The sequence below is a fragment of the Ceratosolen solmsi genome, unplaced genomic scaffold, assembly GCF_000503995.2.
Source record: "Ceratosolen solmsi marchali unplaced genomic scaffold, CerSol_1.0 scaffold11, whole genome shotgun sequence".
In the NCBI taxonomy this organism is placed as follows: domain Eukaryota; kingdom Metazoa; phylum Arthropoda; class Insecta; order Hymenoptera; family Agaonidae; genus Ceratosolen; species Ceratosolen solmsi.
Window position 1 is genome coordinate 11,375,355 of NW_011948416.1, and position 14,293 is coordinate 11,389,647.

The 14,293-nt window shown below is 23.0% G+C and overlaps 3 protein-coding genes and 1 long non-coding RNA gene across 4 annotated transcripts in view; 3 read left to right on the forward strand and 1 right to left on the reverse strand.

Annotated features, from left to right (window-relative positions):
* The window catches only part of LOC105359514 (uncharacterized), a 1,796-nt gene extending 371 nt beyond the window's left edge, over positions 1 to 1,425 (reverse strand). The window contains exons 1-2 of the mRNA XM_011496127.1: positions 1,354 to 1,425; positions 3 to 115 (exon numbers count right to left, since the gene is read on the reverse strand). Coding sequence (XP_011494429.1) covers positions 3 to 115; positions 1,354 to 1,362 — 122 coding nt within the window. The 5' untranslated portion in view covers positions 1,363 to 1,425. The remainder of the gene's footprint in view (positions 1 to 2; positions 116 to 1,353) is intronic.
* Positions 1,426 to 6,038: 4,613 nt separating this feature from the next.
* On the forward strand, positions 6,039 to 7,570 carry LOC105359515 (uncharacterized). The gene is made up of 3 exons (XM_011496128.1): positions 6,039 to 6,467; positions 7,180 to 7,334; positions 7,433 to 7,570. The coding sequence occupies exons 1-3, from the start codon at positions 6,152 to 6,154 to the stop codon at positions 7,568 to 7,570; spliced, it is 609 nt and encodes a 202-aa protein (XP_011494430.1). The 5' UTR covers positions 6,039 to 6,151.
* A 255-nt stretch (positions 7,571 to 7,825) lies between these two features.
* On the forward strand, positions 7,826 to 8,394 carry LOC105359320 (uncharacterized). The gene is made up of 3 exons (XR_912765.1): positions 7,826 to 8,027; positions 8,174 to 8,261; positions 8,359 to 8,394. It is a non-coding gene; the product is annotated as an uncharacterized LOC105359320 (long non-coding RNA).
* Positions 8,395 to 8,662: 268 nt separating this feature from the next.
* Positions 8,663 to 9,713, forward strand: LOC105359516 (uncharacterized). Its single transcript, XM_011496130.1, has 4 exons — positions 8,663 to 8,755; positions 8,830 to 8,925; positions 9,006 to 9,221; positions 9,349 to 9,713. The coding sequence occupies exons 3-4, from the start codon at positions 9,101 to 9,103 to the stop codon at positions 9,711 to 9,713; spliced, it is 486 nt and encodes a 161-aa protein (XP_011494432.1). The 5' UTR covers positions 8,663 to 8,755; positions 8,830 to 8,925; positions 9,006 to 9,100.
* The last annotated feature ends 4,580 nt before the right edge of the window (positions 9,714 to 14,293 follow it).

Consider the following 14,293-nt stretch of genomic DNA (forward strand, 5'->3'; position numbering starts at 1 on the left):
GCTCTTCCGCCTCAATGATTTCGGCTTCGTTGTCGATGTCATCCAGGACTTGGAACGTCTGAACGGGATGACCGAGTGCTCCGTACATGGAGAGGTAGAGGTAGAGAAAAATTAGCTGTAAATTGATTATGCACTTTTTATCAATTTGATTAGCAATGGTATTTGTAATTGTGTGCGTTTTGTATGAAAAATGATATTTTATAAGAAAATTTAAGGAAAACTATAAGTTGATTAGCTTACAGTTAATTCATGGCTCGTAATATTAAAAAATTATTATTTATCGTTGATAATCGTTACAACATTTGTATATAGACCTTTAAACAATACAGTACACATTTGCTATTTATGCATAATTAATTAACAATAACAATAATAGTTAATTAAAAGTAATTAAATAAGAGAAAAATCGATGAAAATTTAATAAAAATATGCATAATTAGCTAAAATTATTGGATATAAAGGAATTAATATTTCTCTATTGATACGTAATAAAATTGTTTTTATAATTATATTAAATATTTTTTCTACATTACTTAACAGTTATTTGGGAATTTTGTAAAACATACATTTTCCTTTTTCATTTGCCTTTCAGGAAATACTTATTTCTTACGTATAACAGTAAAATATTCGACATGAATTATACAGCGAATGATTTACTTAATAAACATAAGACATATTATGAATATAATAATAATATAATAATAATAATTGAAGATATTGTAATTTTATATATTAAATAGTTGTTATTATATTAAATGTTTTTGCTTTTTATTTATTTATTAATTAAATGTTTGCTAACTTATCTATTATTTCAATTATCATTGGATTAAAGTATGTTTAAAATAATAATAGTACCAAGTGATTTTCTTCGAGTTAAAAGAATGAAGGCATTTGTGTCGATATCAAACGAAATTGTAACGAATGTATAATTATTATCTATAAAAATAATGGACAAGTTTTATTTTGATAATGAACGAATGCCCAATTCATAATTTCATTTATAACGTATTTAATATAAGGGAAAAAAAGGAAAAAAAATTTTACCATGACACTCGCTCGGTTTTGTCAAATAAACACTTTTCAAATGAAATTCTATAAATGAATATTTGCAAAAACTTTTCGTCAGTCAACATTCATATATCATTTTTTAATGCATGTACACTTATGAATTTCACTCACAGTTCGAAAAATTATATACTATATACAAGCCCTTTTTTAAGTAGTTTTCCACAACTCAACTACACATAATTATTGGATTTTTTTTTCTTGCAAAAGTCAAAATTAATAAAAAATATCTCGATAGTAGTTAAAAGAAAATGAAGCGAAATTAAAAATCCTTTTTAAGCCGCTTACCTTGATCATGTTCACTCGACGTGCTGTCGCGTGCAACTATTCATGGTTGGCCACAATGACACTGTTATATATGCAAGCACTCTCACCGAGCCATAGTCCGGTCTTACAACACATGTCTTAGTATTTTCTTTTCGGGAACGAGTCCTCCTCCTCCTCCTCCTCCTCCTCACGATATACGTATAAATATCAATGAACTTATATGTAGATTCATATCCATGGATATCAGTTGGGAATACGTTCGAAGCGAAGTTGAAGACGGAACGAAATTGACAATTATATTCCATTCATGCTTTTTTTTTTTTTTGCTGATTTCAGTATCTAACGGTTATTTAATCATTCAAGATAAATACTCGACAACTATTAGTAATATTTGTTACTATTTCAAATTTTCATGTGCATATAATTCTTAACTCATAAAGGATAGCGTATTTGACAAATTTGATTGATATTTACAAAAATTGCTAGATGTAGTTACGGAAAATTTGTTAAAATTCATTTCTCACTAGCCAAAACTTATGTATTAATCATTTAATATTTCCAATATTTCAAAGATATCTCAAAAGATAAAGTTTATTTAATGGTTTTTTATACAAATGAAACACTACATTATAAAAAAATTGTTACATAAATTATATCGTATTTTTAATAAAGATAAACGTACTTATAAATCTTTAAAAGATATCGTTTAAAGATATAAATCGTAAAGACTTCGTTTTCTAGCTGACAAAATCAAATATTTTATTGCTAAAAACATATTCAACATATTCTTGCGTATTCTCAATTAAAAAAATTATTATTTCGTAATTATTGTTATTTATTGTTATAATAAATTTATTACTGCTCCATTACTATTATAATTAATATTTTGCTTATTAATTATATGAAAAATAAAGTTAAATTTTTTTAGAGTAATGATTGTATAAGATCAATATATAAGGTATTAAAAGAACTATCCAGACAATATTTTTTTAATAAGACCATTATTTATGTTTATGTTTGTGAATTTGCAATTACAGACTATCTAAAACTAAGGTAAAGCAAATCTGAAAATATAGTAATATGGTCCGTAATATATTCGATCTTTGCTAATTATAATTATTGATAAAAAATATTAGAGATAGATTGGATTCTACGAATGGCTTAGATTTTATATTTATTTTCTTTTTGCATTTGCTTTTCTCAATTCAATTTTTTATTACTACGATTACGTATTAAGTTTTCAAAATCTCACTGAATACTCAATTCACTGAATACTTAGTAAAACTTATAAAATATCAATATATACGTTATAATATACTTTTTATTATATTTTTTTTATAATTGATTTGTGTTGAAATTTCATCAAAGTAAAAAATAAATAGAGTAAATATATAATAGAGTGTATTTGTAAAAAATTGTAAATTTCTATTATACCAGAAAAAATAAATACATTATTTTCAATTGCTTTCTAAAGTGTTTTAACGGCTCAGAGAAATTTCATGAAAAATGTCTTAGGACAGTAAATAAAAATAGGAAATAAATATAAAATATAAAATTGAAAATACATTAATATTAATAATTAGACTTTCAACATTACTGTTAAGTTCGTGCATTAGATTTTTTATTTTTAAATTTTTATGATACTATTATAATATGAGTGAACATATTCCGTGAGCTTTTGATGTAGAAATAAAATATTGATATTCTAAATAACGTATCAATTTTGTAATATAATTAAGTAATTTTTAATTTGTAATTAATATATTGAAGTTTTGAGTACAAAAATCAAATTAATTCCTCAAAATATTGAAATACTTCTATTTCATAAATTTTATATAATACAAGTTTTTATAGAAAAGTATGTTTGATTTAAAAAAATGTGTCATAATAATTCTTTTTTAAATATTTGATCTGATAAATATTTGCGTAAAATATTTTAAGTAAAGAGAATAGAAATTCAATAACATAAAAATTTGAGAATAATATTTTTGATATAGATGAAATTATTATTTAATGTATTAAATTATGTTAATAATTTTCTATAATTATTTTATTAATAAACATTTATGAAAAATAACTCCTAATAAAAACGTTGAAGTATATCAAAATAATTTTAATGCAATTATTTTTTATTGATTTATACGATGATCGTATTAATGTATTCAAAGAATCTATACAGAGTACATATTATTCAAAATTATTTTGTTAATAACAGTTAAAGTTTTTGAAAAAAATATATAACAATTATATAACAAAATATATAAGATGATTAAATATTTTTTTTTGTTTTTAAATAAAAGAATCATCATTTATATTGTTCTCTTACTATTATTTTCATATTGTCATAAAGTTTTATGTTCCAAAATGCCTATCCATTCAAACAAATGTTTTATTTCTCATTTTAGGTGATATCATTCTGACTGTTTTGGCTGCACTCTATAAAAATTCATTTTCTCGTATATTTTTTAAGATAAACCTTGCACTAAACGTACAGATTAACTCATGCTGTAGGTGTTTCAGTGAGTTCTTTGAACCTGCTTGGTCGTCAAGGTCGAAGAAAGATGTCATCCTATCCTTTAAGTGTAAAATCGTATGTGTCAAATAGTTCTGTCACTCTACGGTTTGAAAAATAATCTTTATGATCCTCAATGTGCGATTTACAAAATGTATGAAGCTACAAAAAAGATAATTTATAATGTTTTTTGTTACTTACTCTAAAATATTATTCTTTGGTCGTAGTTTTCTGGTATATATTTATGTTTCAGGAACATGTAAGGTAAAAATAATTTTCTTGAAGATTAATACAAGTACGTACAACAAAATTTATTATGCTTAAATACATATTTTATAAAGAAGATTTAATATTATAAATTTATAGAAAAAATTCAATATTACATTATAAATACCATTAATATATTAATAATATTCTATATTGACCAATATCTCATGCTTTGTAGTATTTTAAAAAAATTCATCTTTTGAAATTGAATATGCCTTCGAAAATCTACAGATATTCAATAGATTTCATATAATTTAAAATATTTAAATGTGCAAATTCAATTTCCACAACGGAATTTAATGAACATAAAGATTCACACATTTTGTTAACAAAGTATTGTTCAGAGAGAAGTGTATAATGATAAGAATAAGTGTATTTTTGAAGCAAAACATATTCTGATTCATGGAATAACTGGAATTAATTTAAGCCTATAAAACTATAAGAAACTATAATTTTTTAACAATTTTATTTTAAGTAATATTCAAAGTACTATTTTACTATAAAAATATGTCGATTTTTCCGTGTAGTTTATTAAAATTTTATGATTTTCATATTCATTATATTCATATCTTCGTAATGCTTATCGGTACAAAAATTATAAAATGATCCTTATGTTATCTAAGTAATTAACGAAACCATATTTTTATAATTATGAAAATAGAATAGCAATATCAATTTTTAAATACTTTCGAAAATAAAAGGTATTTAAGGTATTCGTACAAATTTCTTACTTACTACACATATCTTGAAATATATGCCTCTGCACAGACACAGTCACGAACTTTCACACACGTACACACTACACGAACATATGCACGCACACACGCTCTCGCGCGCGCGCCCACACACATATATTTATGTAATGAAAATTTCATAATCAAATTCCTTATATTCGTTCTCATCCATTTGCTAAAAGTCTCTCTCTCTCAGTTTAAAAACAATTATTTATAATCTATCTTTTGTTTATTTATTGTTTTAAGAATTATATTATTAACGTATGTATCTAATAATAAGTTATTTAAATTTTTCAATGTATTATTTAGTTATTTACTAACAATATATATTTTTTAATTCCAATTCAATTAAAAGAAATTATTTAAAAAAATGTATTTGTTAGTTTTTTTATCAATTTTCTACAAAAGAATATATTATTTTAATGGAACGATGAGAACAATATAGATGTTTATAACAATAAATTACAAATATAATAATGAAAAGAAATATAAAACATTCGTTTCAATTGATCATAATTAACCATATGATAACAGTAGACATTTGATTTATTATATACATTTAATATTCATTGTTATTGTTTTATCCTTAAATATATTATTGTTATCATGTTATTGTGATTATGTTTCAATGTATTTAATGAAAATATTTTTATAATAGAAAAAGATTTAACTAAAAGTATGAAAATCAATTTCTTCTTTGCATCGTTAAATTATATAATCTAAATGATACAATAAATGTACAAATATAAACAGTGATAATCTATGGACATAATTTATTTTTCATTACATAATAACTGTTATTGTAGTATTAAAGACTTTAAACCAAAAAGTAATTCTAACTAGGAATCAACTATTTATAAATTAATATTATCAAATTAATCAATCGGTTTATCATTATTTATAATAAATAAAATTACATGATACATAAAATATTTGATTTAAAATACATTTCGCAAAAGTAATTTTACAAAACTAGGTCTTAGATCCTGCTGTCAGAAAGGATTTTATCAATCCTTCTATTTAAGTTTGAAATTTCATTTTAAGTAAATAATAAATGTAAATATAAATATTTTCTTAGAAACTTAAGAGTTTTACTACCATCTTAATAAGAAATGTGTCGAATATAACTTTCAAAATTCTGCTATAAGTAAATAATAAGAGAAAGACATTTTGTCTTCAGTTTTCGTCGAAGCTTTATCGCAATAAGTGCTGGACATCTATTTAAAATTTGGTTACGTTTAAAATATTTTTATTAATGAAGGAATTTTAAAGCATCATCTGCAGAATAAATTGAAAATATTTAAATATGAGTAAAGTGGCTGGACCAGGTTTACAATCTCGAATAAGAAGAATTTCTGCAGGTTGCTTATCTGATAAAGAAAATTCACCATTAGGTGTTACGCGTTTAAGAAGATTATTGAAAAGAAAAGTTAAAAAGGCACAAAATACAACAGATTCCAAAATTAAAAATAAAACTAAAGTTCCCAAAACCGATGTTTGGGTGAATTTAAAGGATGGAACAAAAATAAAATTGTGTTCAACTTGCGCGACCAAAAAAAAAAATACATCGTCAGAGGCGCAAAAAACTAAGGATAGAATAAAGCTATCAAATAAAAGTCGAGGTATAAGAAATCATTTGGTTTATATTATTAAAAGATTGATATTTTAAAATATTGATACTATTTTATCACTTATTGGGGAAAAAATGTTCAAATTATTTCATTTATTATTAAACTAACTGTTAACATTACATTTCTTTTTATTTGATCTAATACTGGTACATAACAAATATATTATAAGATTTTATAATAGAACAAAGTATTATAAAAGTGTTGAAGCAAGCAGAATTTATTTAATAATATTACATCTATAATATTAGCTCTAAATATTTTTGTAGATTTTTAAACCAATAATTTTTATTGGAAACTTATTTTTATTTAATGAAATAATTATCAAAATTTCAAAATGATTCGTATTTTCATTAAAGCTGAAGAATATGATTAAAAAAAATTTATAAAAAATAAGGTTACTAAACGCAGTCTAAAATTAAAATTAAATGGATAACATAATAATATTTAGTTTTACAGCAAATAATTTATATAAATGATCGAATCAATTTTAGAATAAATTCTAAAGTGTATTAAGAAAAAATCAAAGTAAAATTATTTAAATTATAAATTTTAATTATAAAACTTGATCAAGTGTACATTTTTTAAAATGTTACAATTATTTAAAACAATTATTTTATACTAAAATTTAATACTGTGATTTAATAATTAAATACAATACAATTTTTTAATATTTAATTTTCATTAGAATAATATTTTTATTAAGATAATGTAAAGGATAATAACATTAAGCGAACTTTGAGAACTCCTAAAATTCAAACTATTTCCTCGGATAGCAAATTGTTATCTGATAATAATAATAAAAGCGTGGTCGTCAAAAAAGAATCAGCATCCAAAGCTACAAAGCCAAAAGTAACTAAGGTATATATATATATATATATATAAATAGTACAATTTTATTCAGTACTATCACATGTTTGAATCATTATTACTTATTATGCTATTTTGTAAATTTATAGAAAACTAGAAAAGATTTTCCGAAAACTGAAATACCTGTAATGAATGAAGCAAAACAAAGAGAAAAAGAAGTCGTTGATCAAAACAGTATAAAACAAGGTAAATTTGGATGTATTAATTTTTCATTAATTATGCTATAATGTAATCGAGAAATTATATATTGTATATTTTTTATGCATTAATATATACATAATTTTATATTAGAAATATTTCAAAAATAGTAACATGTCAAAATAAATAAAACACTTGTAATATCTGATGTAACGTTAATTGCGAAAAAAATCCTCTTGAATATTGCAGTATTAAGTTATCTCTTTATACATATAAATATATATTTATATTATTATCTTACATGTATTTTTGAAAAAGTATAATTTATAATAATTTTTAGATACAATTAAAACAAAACGCACTCCAAAAACTATATCTAGCACGCAAGATGACACAAAAAGTGAAAAAAAAAAAAGAGTTAGCACACGAGCAACTATTAAAGAAAAAAATATCACGCTGAATTCAACGAATAAAATTAAAAAAACATCCAAATCAGAAAAAAGTGATAGTAAATTACAAAATACACCTAAATCAAAAAAAACTGACGTAAGAATCCATTATTTTGAATGCTAGAAATATGTATTCTATATTTATTGATTATTTATTATGTGTGTGTGTGTGTGTGTGTGTGTGTGTGTGCGCGCGTGCGTGCGCGCGCGTGTAAATCTGTGCGCGTGTGTGTGTAATTTCAGAAAAATCGTTCCAAAAATAATACAAATTCCGAACAAGATCAACAACATATGAATTTAGCTATATCAAATAATGAGAGCAAATCACAAAGTAAATATTCATATATTATTAATATTAATTATATATATCTATATTATATTATGTACAAATCACCAATAACATATTTTTTATTTTGAACTTTCACAAGAAAAAAAAAATACAATTGACGATGATGCAGAAAAAAGTGAAATTAAAAATAATAAGAAAACTACGAAAATTAAAACAAAAATTATAAATGAAAAAAGTGCAAATAAATTGAACAATTCAAAATCCAAAGATATCAATTCAAAAACTTTAAAAATTAGAAATCTAGCAGTATATATACCTTTAATAAATATCTTCTATTTTCAATAAATCAATTTCAAATAATTTAACATATATATATATATATATATATATATATATATATATATATATGCTTGATTATATGATTTAAATATTTTTTTAGAAAAATAATGAAGTCGATAAAGAAAAGAATAATCAATCAGATCGTTTCAATAGTGAAACAAGGAAAATTAGAGATAGTATAACAAAGAATCAATCAGGTATATTAAAATTTAGTGATATATTATTAATTCACAAATATATAATGTTTAATTCATAATATTGTTAATATCAGATGCATCTAGATTCGTAAAACGACGAGCTTCAGTTGTTGCCAAGAAAATAAAAATAAAAGATCCAGTAAAGAAACAAGTCCAGATTCAAACAAAGGGTAAGTCATTCTTTTAAATATTGTTAAATAAACAAATCTTGTTAAGTAAACAAATTATATAAATAAGTCACATGGTACAGAAAGAAAAGTACCATCCCGTAGTGCATCAAAAACTGTCAAAATTAAATCAAATACATCTAATGATTCAAAGACTATCATAAATGCAAATAATTCAATGGATGATTTGTTAGCGAATATTAATAGTCACAGTACTATGATTGAAGATAATATTAATGATAGTATACAAGCTAACGAATCTAAGATATTAAAAATTAATAAAAACCTTGCATCAAGAGGTGAGACTTAAAATATTTGTTTTAAACCAAATTTAACAATTTACCCATAATTTTTTTACTGCGATTTTCCCAATTGCTAAATAATTATAATATTTATTTCTTTCTTTTAAATAACCTATTAAATTAGCGAGTGTACCTGTCAAATTAGAGCCTATCAACGACACCAATGAAATAAGTAATTATTCTACATCAATACTAAAGAACAATATTTCTTTCCAAAATAATTCAGAAAAGAAAAAATTAAGATCACGTAAAAAAGTAACGAAACCAGATAAATTAATGCACATAACTTTTCGAGATAAATCGATGGAAGAGAAACCAACATCTGCTAAGCAATCGAAGATCAATAAATGTGAAAAGGAAACTGAGGCAAGAAAAAAATTTAAAAATGACAAAAAAGTTGCTAAAGCTTTGGGAGAAATGAGCAAACATTTCTCAAAACTTCATATAGGAAAAATAGGCGAACGTAAATATAGATTTTTAAATAAATAATAATTAATAAATGAAAGAACAAGTTTTCTAATATAATTAGACTAATATAATTAATTGTATTTCCTAAATTCTTTATAAAATTAAGATTTTTGCCTTTAATAATAATTTTATTTTCATTAGAAATTTATATTTATATCCATAGTCTTTTCTCCATTGATATTTATCAATTGAAAACAATAATTATTTTCATTAATTTATTCGAACTCTTTCAAAATTACGCTTCGTAATATAAATGAAGCAGGTGCGTCGATAAATAATATTGCAATTGTTTAAATGAAATTTTGTGATGTCTTCGAGAATTAAGTTTGAAAAGTGAATAATTTTTTAAAAACACACTCGCGGATTACTCTTCAACGACGAACAATATTGTTCTAATTAAATTTACCTCTTTATTTCAGTGCACGTAGGGTCTCGTTTCAGTGACGTGAATCCAATTCTCAGTTCTAGCGAAGACTCATCATTATATTCATGCGATTGCTCGTGTACATCTTCTGAATCATCATCCTATTCATCATCATCGCACTGCCAATGCTGGAAATGTCTGATGGAGGAGAGTCTTTATAGCAGCTCCTGGACCGAATCCTCCAAATATTCTAATGATACAATTTCGAGTTCTCGCACATCCGATTCGTCGGAATTTGAAGAAACAACAACAAACAGCACGCTATCAAAAACATACGAATTAAGAAATCGAAAATAATAATTAATTGACATATGGTCCTTTAATGTATCAAAAGTTGTTTTGTTTTAAGAATCTTTACGAACGTTATAATTGCCGGACGAGTATTAAAAGAAATTACATGTAGCTGCAATTATTATTATTTAACTTTTAAGTTATGGCAAAGCTATTCTTTTTTTTTTTTACAAAGACTTACTAAAATTGAACACGTATTATAAGACATTACTTTATTATCATAACTAAAATATCATTTAAAATGGTATCAATGTTATATCAAAAAGCGATAACACTTGCTGTGCATATTAGATTGTTTTAATAATTAAATTAAACGACATTCACAATATTTATTAAGATTTTAAACTATCTGAATATTATGACAAAAACGATAATCTAAATTAATATTTGAAGAAAAAAAAATTTGTATAATTTATGGTAATTTATCTATTTATTTAAATGATGCCCCAATGTCTTTTATTTATTTTGAGATGCTTCATGTATTGAATATCATAAATGTTATACTGACATAGAAATAAAGAACTATTCAATTAAAATGTGTTTTAATTTTCAGTAATTTAGTATATAAGAGAATTTTGATTTTAGAATGATTGGCCAGTTTGTCTTCAAAAACAATGTTCTATTTTGGATTGTGTACGATATTCACTGACATATCGATAATTTATATATATATATATATATATATACACACACAATACTTTTATTAATAATATAATTATTATTAATATTAATTCTCTTATCGTATTCTCTATTGTAAGTGCCTCATTATCATTAAAATATTATTTTTACGTAAGCTACACATGAGTCTCTTTTTACAAAATAATTATTTCCTATGCTCTACAAAGCTTTTTAATAAATGAATATTTATGTTATACCATGGCAAAATATGAGTATTTGTTAAAGGATTCGTAGAACTTTTTTTGAATTATTTGTTTTTGAATTATTAATGTAAATTTCTTTTATACTCCAGTGTAATTAATAAGAAATATTTCGGTTTGTATTACAAAGTAACGTAAACTGGGAATGTTCTTTAATTTTATATAAATTTCAACAAAATTGTTTGAAATTTTTCAACTTAACAAAACGTGATTTCAATATATGTATGGTAAATTTGCATCTTATGATTTTTTTTTTTTTTGATTTTTTTTTTGATCTAAATTTAAGAAACACAGACGAAAATGTATTCGAGTAATTATTGCAATCATTATATTATTATAGTAATCATTATAGTAATCATTTATAGTAATCATAAAATATTCGGCAGTATTATAATTTAATATTATTTAAAACTAATGAATTTTTCAAAAGTAAAAGCTTCATCAATAAAATTTTTAGATCATTTATTGTTGTTAAATTTTTAACAATAAATTAAGAATTTTTTATATATTGTTACGCATACTATTTTTATCAATGGGATCATAAATTTTCGATATTTCGCATTCCGCGTAATATATTCCATTCGTCTCTGAGGTGCGAAGTGATTACACTAAAAAGAAATAATCTTATTGAGCATAAATTGAATCAATTAAATTGTTATCCCTTAAGAAATTTTTCTTAGCTATTTCAAGAATCTGTACGGCATTATTTGTACTTTTTTAAGCAATGCATTTGTACAATAGTATTTGTTGATACATGACTTATTTATACCTTATCGCTATATACTTGATACTTAATACTTAATTATATACACAATGATAGAGAGGGAGAGCGAGAGAGAGAGACATTGATATTATATACTCTTGTTAGAGTATATACACCTTTATTAATATTACATAAAAATTACGTTATAACCATGAAATTTAAATTTATCTTTTCATGAAAGTACTATTAAATATTTACATTAAGTGTAGTTATGAATAATAATTACTTTGGGGTCACACTGAAAAGTAGTTCCTGTGTAATAAATTCATGTTACATATTTCTATTTCACTTCTATGAATTAATTACTTAAAATCTCGGCATAAAAATAACTAGAATATAAATAACAGAAAATTAAGTAAATAATAAATTCGACATAATAGAAATAATAATTCGCTCACTACGTGCAGGAGTAAGAATGGCAGTAACGATAGCTCCTTATTTGCATTCACTTACTTAGACAAATAGTTAAGGACTTGACGCTTTCCAATAACTTTTAACGTGACGACTGCCAAGAGAACACTTTTTCCTATTTTCAATGGGGATTCAACTCACGTACCTTTATACACGCGTGTTCTCTCTTTTTCTCTTCACTCTCTTCTCTCGATCGCCGATTTTGGTTTCCGATTAATATACTCTTAATTCATAAAATATTAATTATAATATTCTATAAAAAAGGAAACAATGTTTTAATAAATTGCCAATTAATATTAAACATTCTTATTTTATATAAATAGATTAATTTTACATTTATGAGCATTGAATGTTTTTGATAATCAAAAATAATGTTTACACCAAATTTGTTTGCATAACTATAAATAAATTTTATGAGAAATATTCCAAAAGAATAGATTTCTGTGATGTCTAAAATAAATAAAAATATTCAAAGATAAACTTCAAATAATTGCCATAGACTGATTACAGATGTAACATTTTCAATCTTGCACTTTTCACTAATTTCTTAAATAAATAGAAAATATATCTAATGAGTTGTCATTGTGCAAATGCTGATATTTTACAAAAATAAACTTCGTAATATGAATAATACATTATTTCAGAAATGTATTAAATAATAAATTATTCATCACGATATATTAATTCGTTCAAACAAATTTATTCATTAACTTAATATAATTGTAAGAGATATTTGTATTATTAAATACTTAAAGATAATACAATTATAGTCAGTTATACCTCTCATTACCATCGCTATCGCTTATTCTTATATAATAATAAATATTTGTGTTCTACTTAAGTAAATGTAATAAATATTGTATAAATATATTATGTTGATTTACTAAAGTAGTTATTCAATAATATACATGTTATATTTTATTGTGATAATTCTTTATTTAATTTTAATATTAAGGAAAACCTACGGTGCATTATCGTCAGTTCTTAATAATAGAGATTGTATTATCGATGTCTAAAGTACATTATTAAAACAAAAAACAAAAAACAAAAAACAAAAAACAAAAACAAAACAAAAATGTAAGAATTGTATATTAAACAAATAAGTAATATAACATGCAGCTTTCTTGTTGACATTACTTAAAATTTACATAGGTTTAAAACAAAAAATAAATTCATATTTTTCATATATTTCGATAGCTATGAAAAAAAAAAAATTTCCATTTTAAATAAAATAAAAAAATATATATATAACAAGAAAAAATTTCTAAATATACTTTATAATCTTCGTATAATATTATTCTATTCAATATTTCTTATTAAAATTTCTTGTTGGATAGTACTGTTTTCAAAGCAAAACAAAGTTTACTCTGTATTTTAAATTATAAGATTTTAACAAAAATGTATATTGTACATATTTATTTTGACGTATACAATAATCATTATGCATACTACGACTAAATATACAACTTAATTTATATATAGAATTACATTTTATAAATAAATATATAAAAGTGTACATAAATTAAATGATTTACTTGTATGGGTTTTTAGTAGCTGTAATATTAAATTATATACATGGAATCTTAATGAATATCAAAACCACTTTACGCATGACTTGAAATAATACAATAAGATAATTCTTATCTTATTTTATCAAGCATCAAGTTTTAATGTATGTATGCTGTAAATATTAAACATAGTTTTAAAGTACTATTCATTCAATTGAAAATTTGTAGGAAGCATAATGTTATTTTATAAAATGAATTTTGACACATAAGATAATATTTATTATATAAAATAAGTTATTTATTACTTAATGATTAACAGATAATCG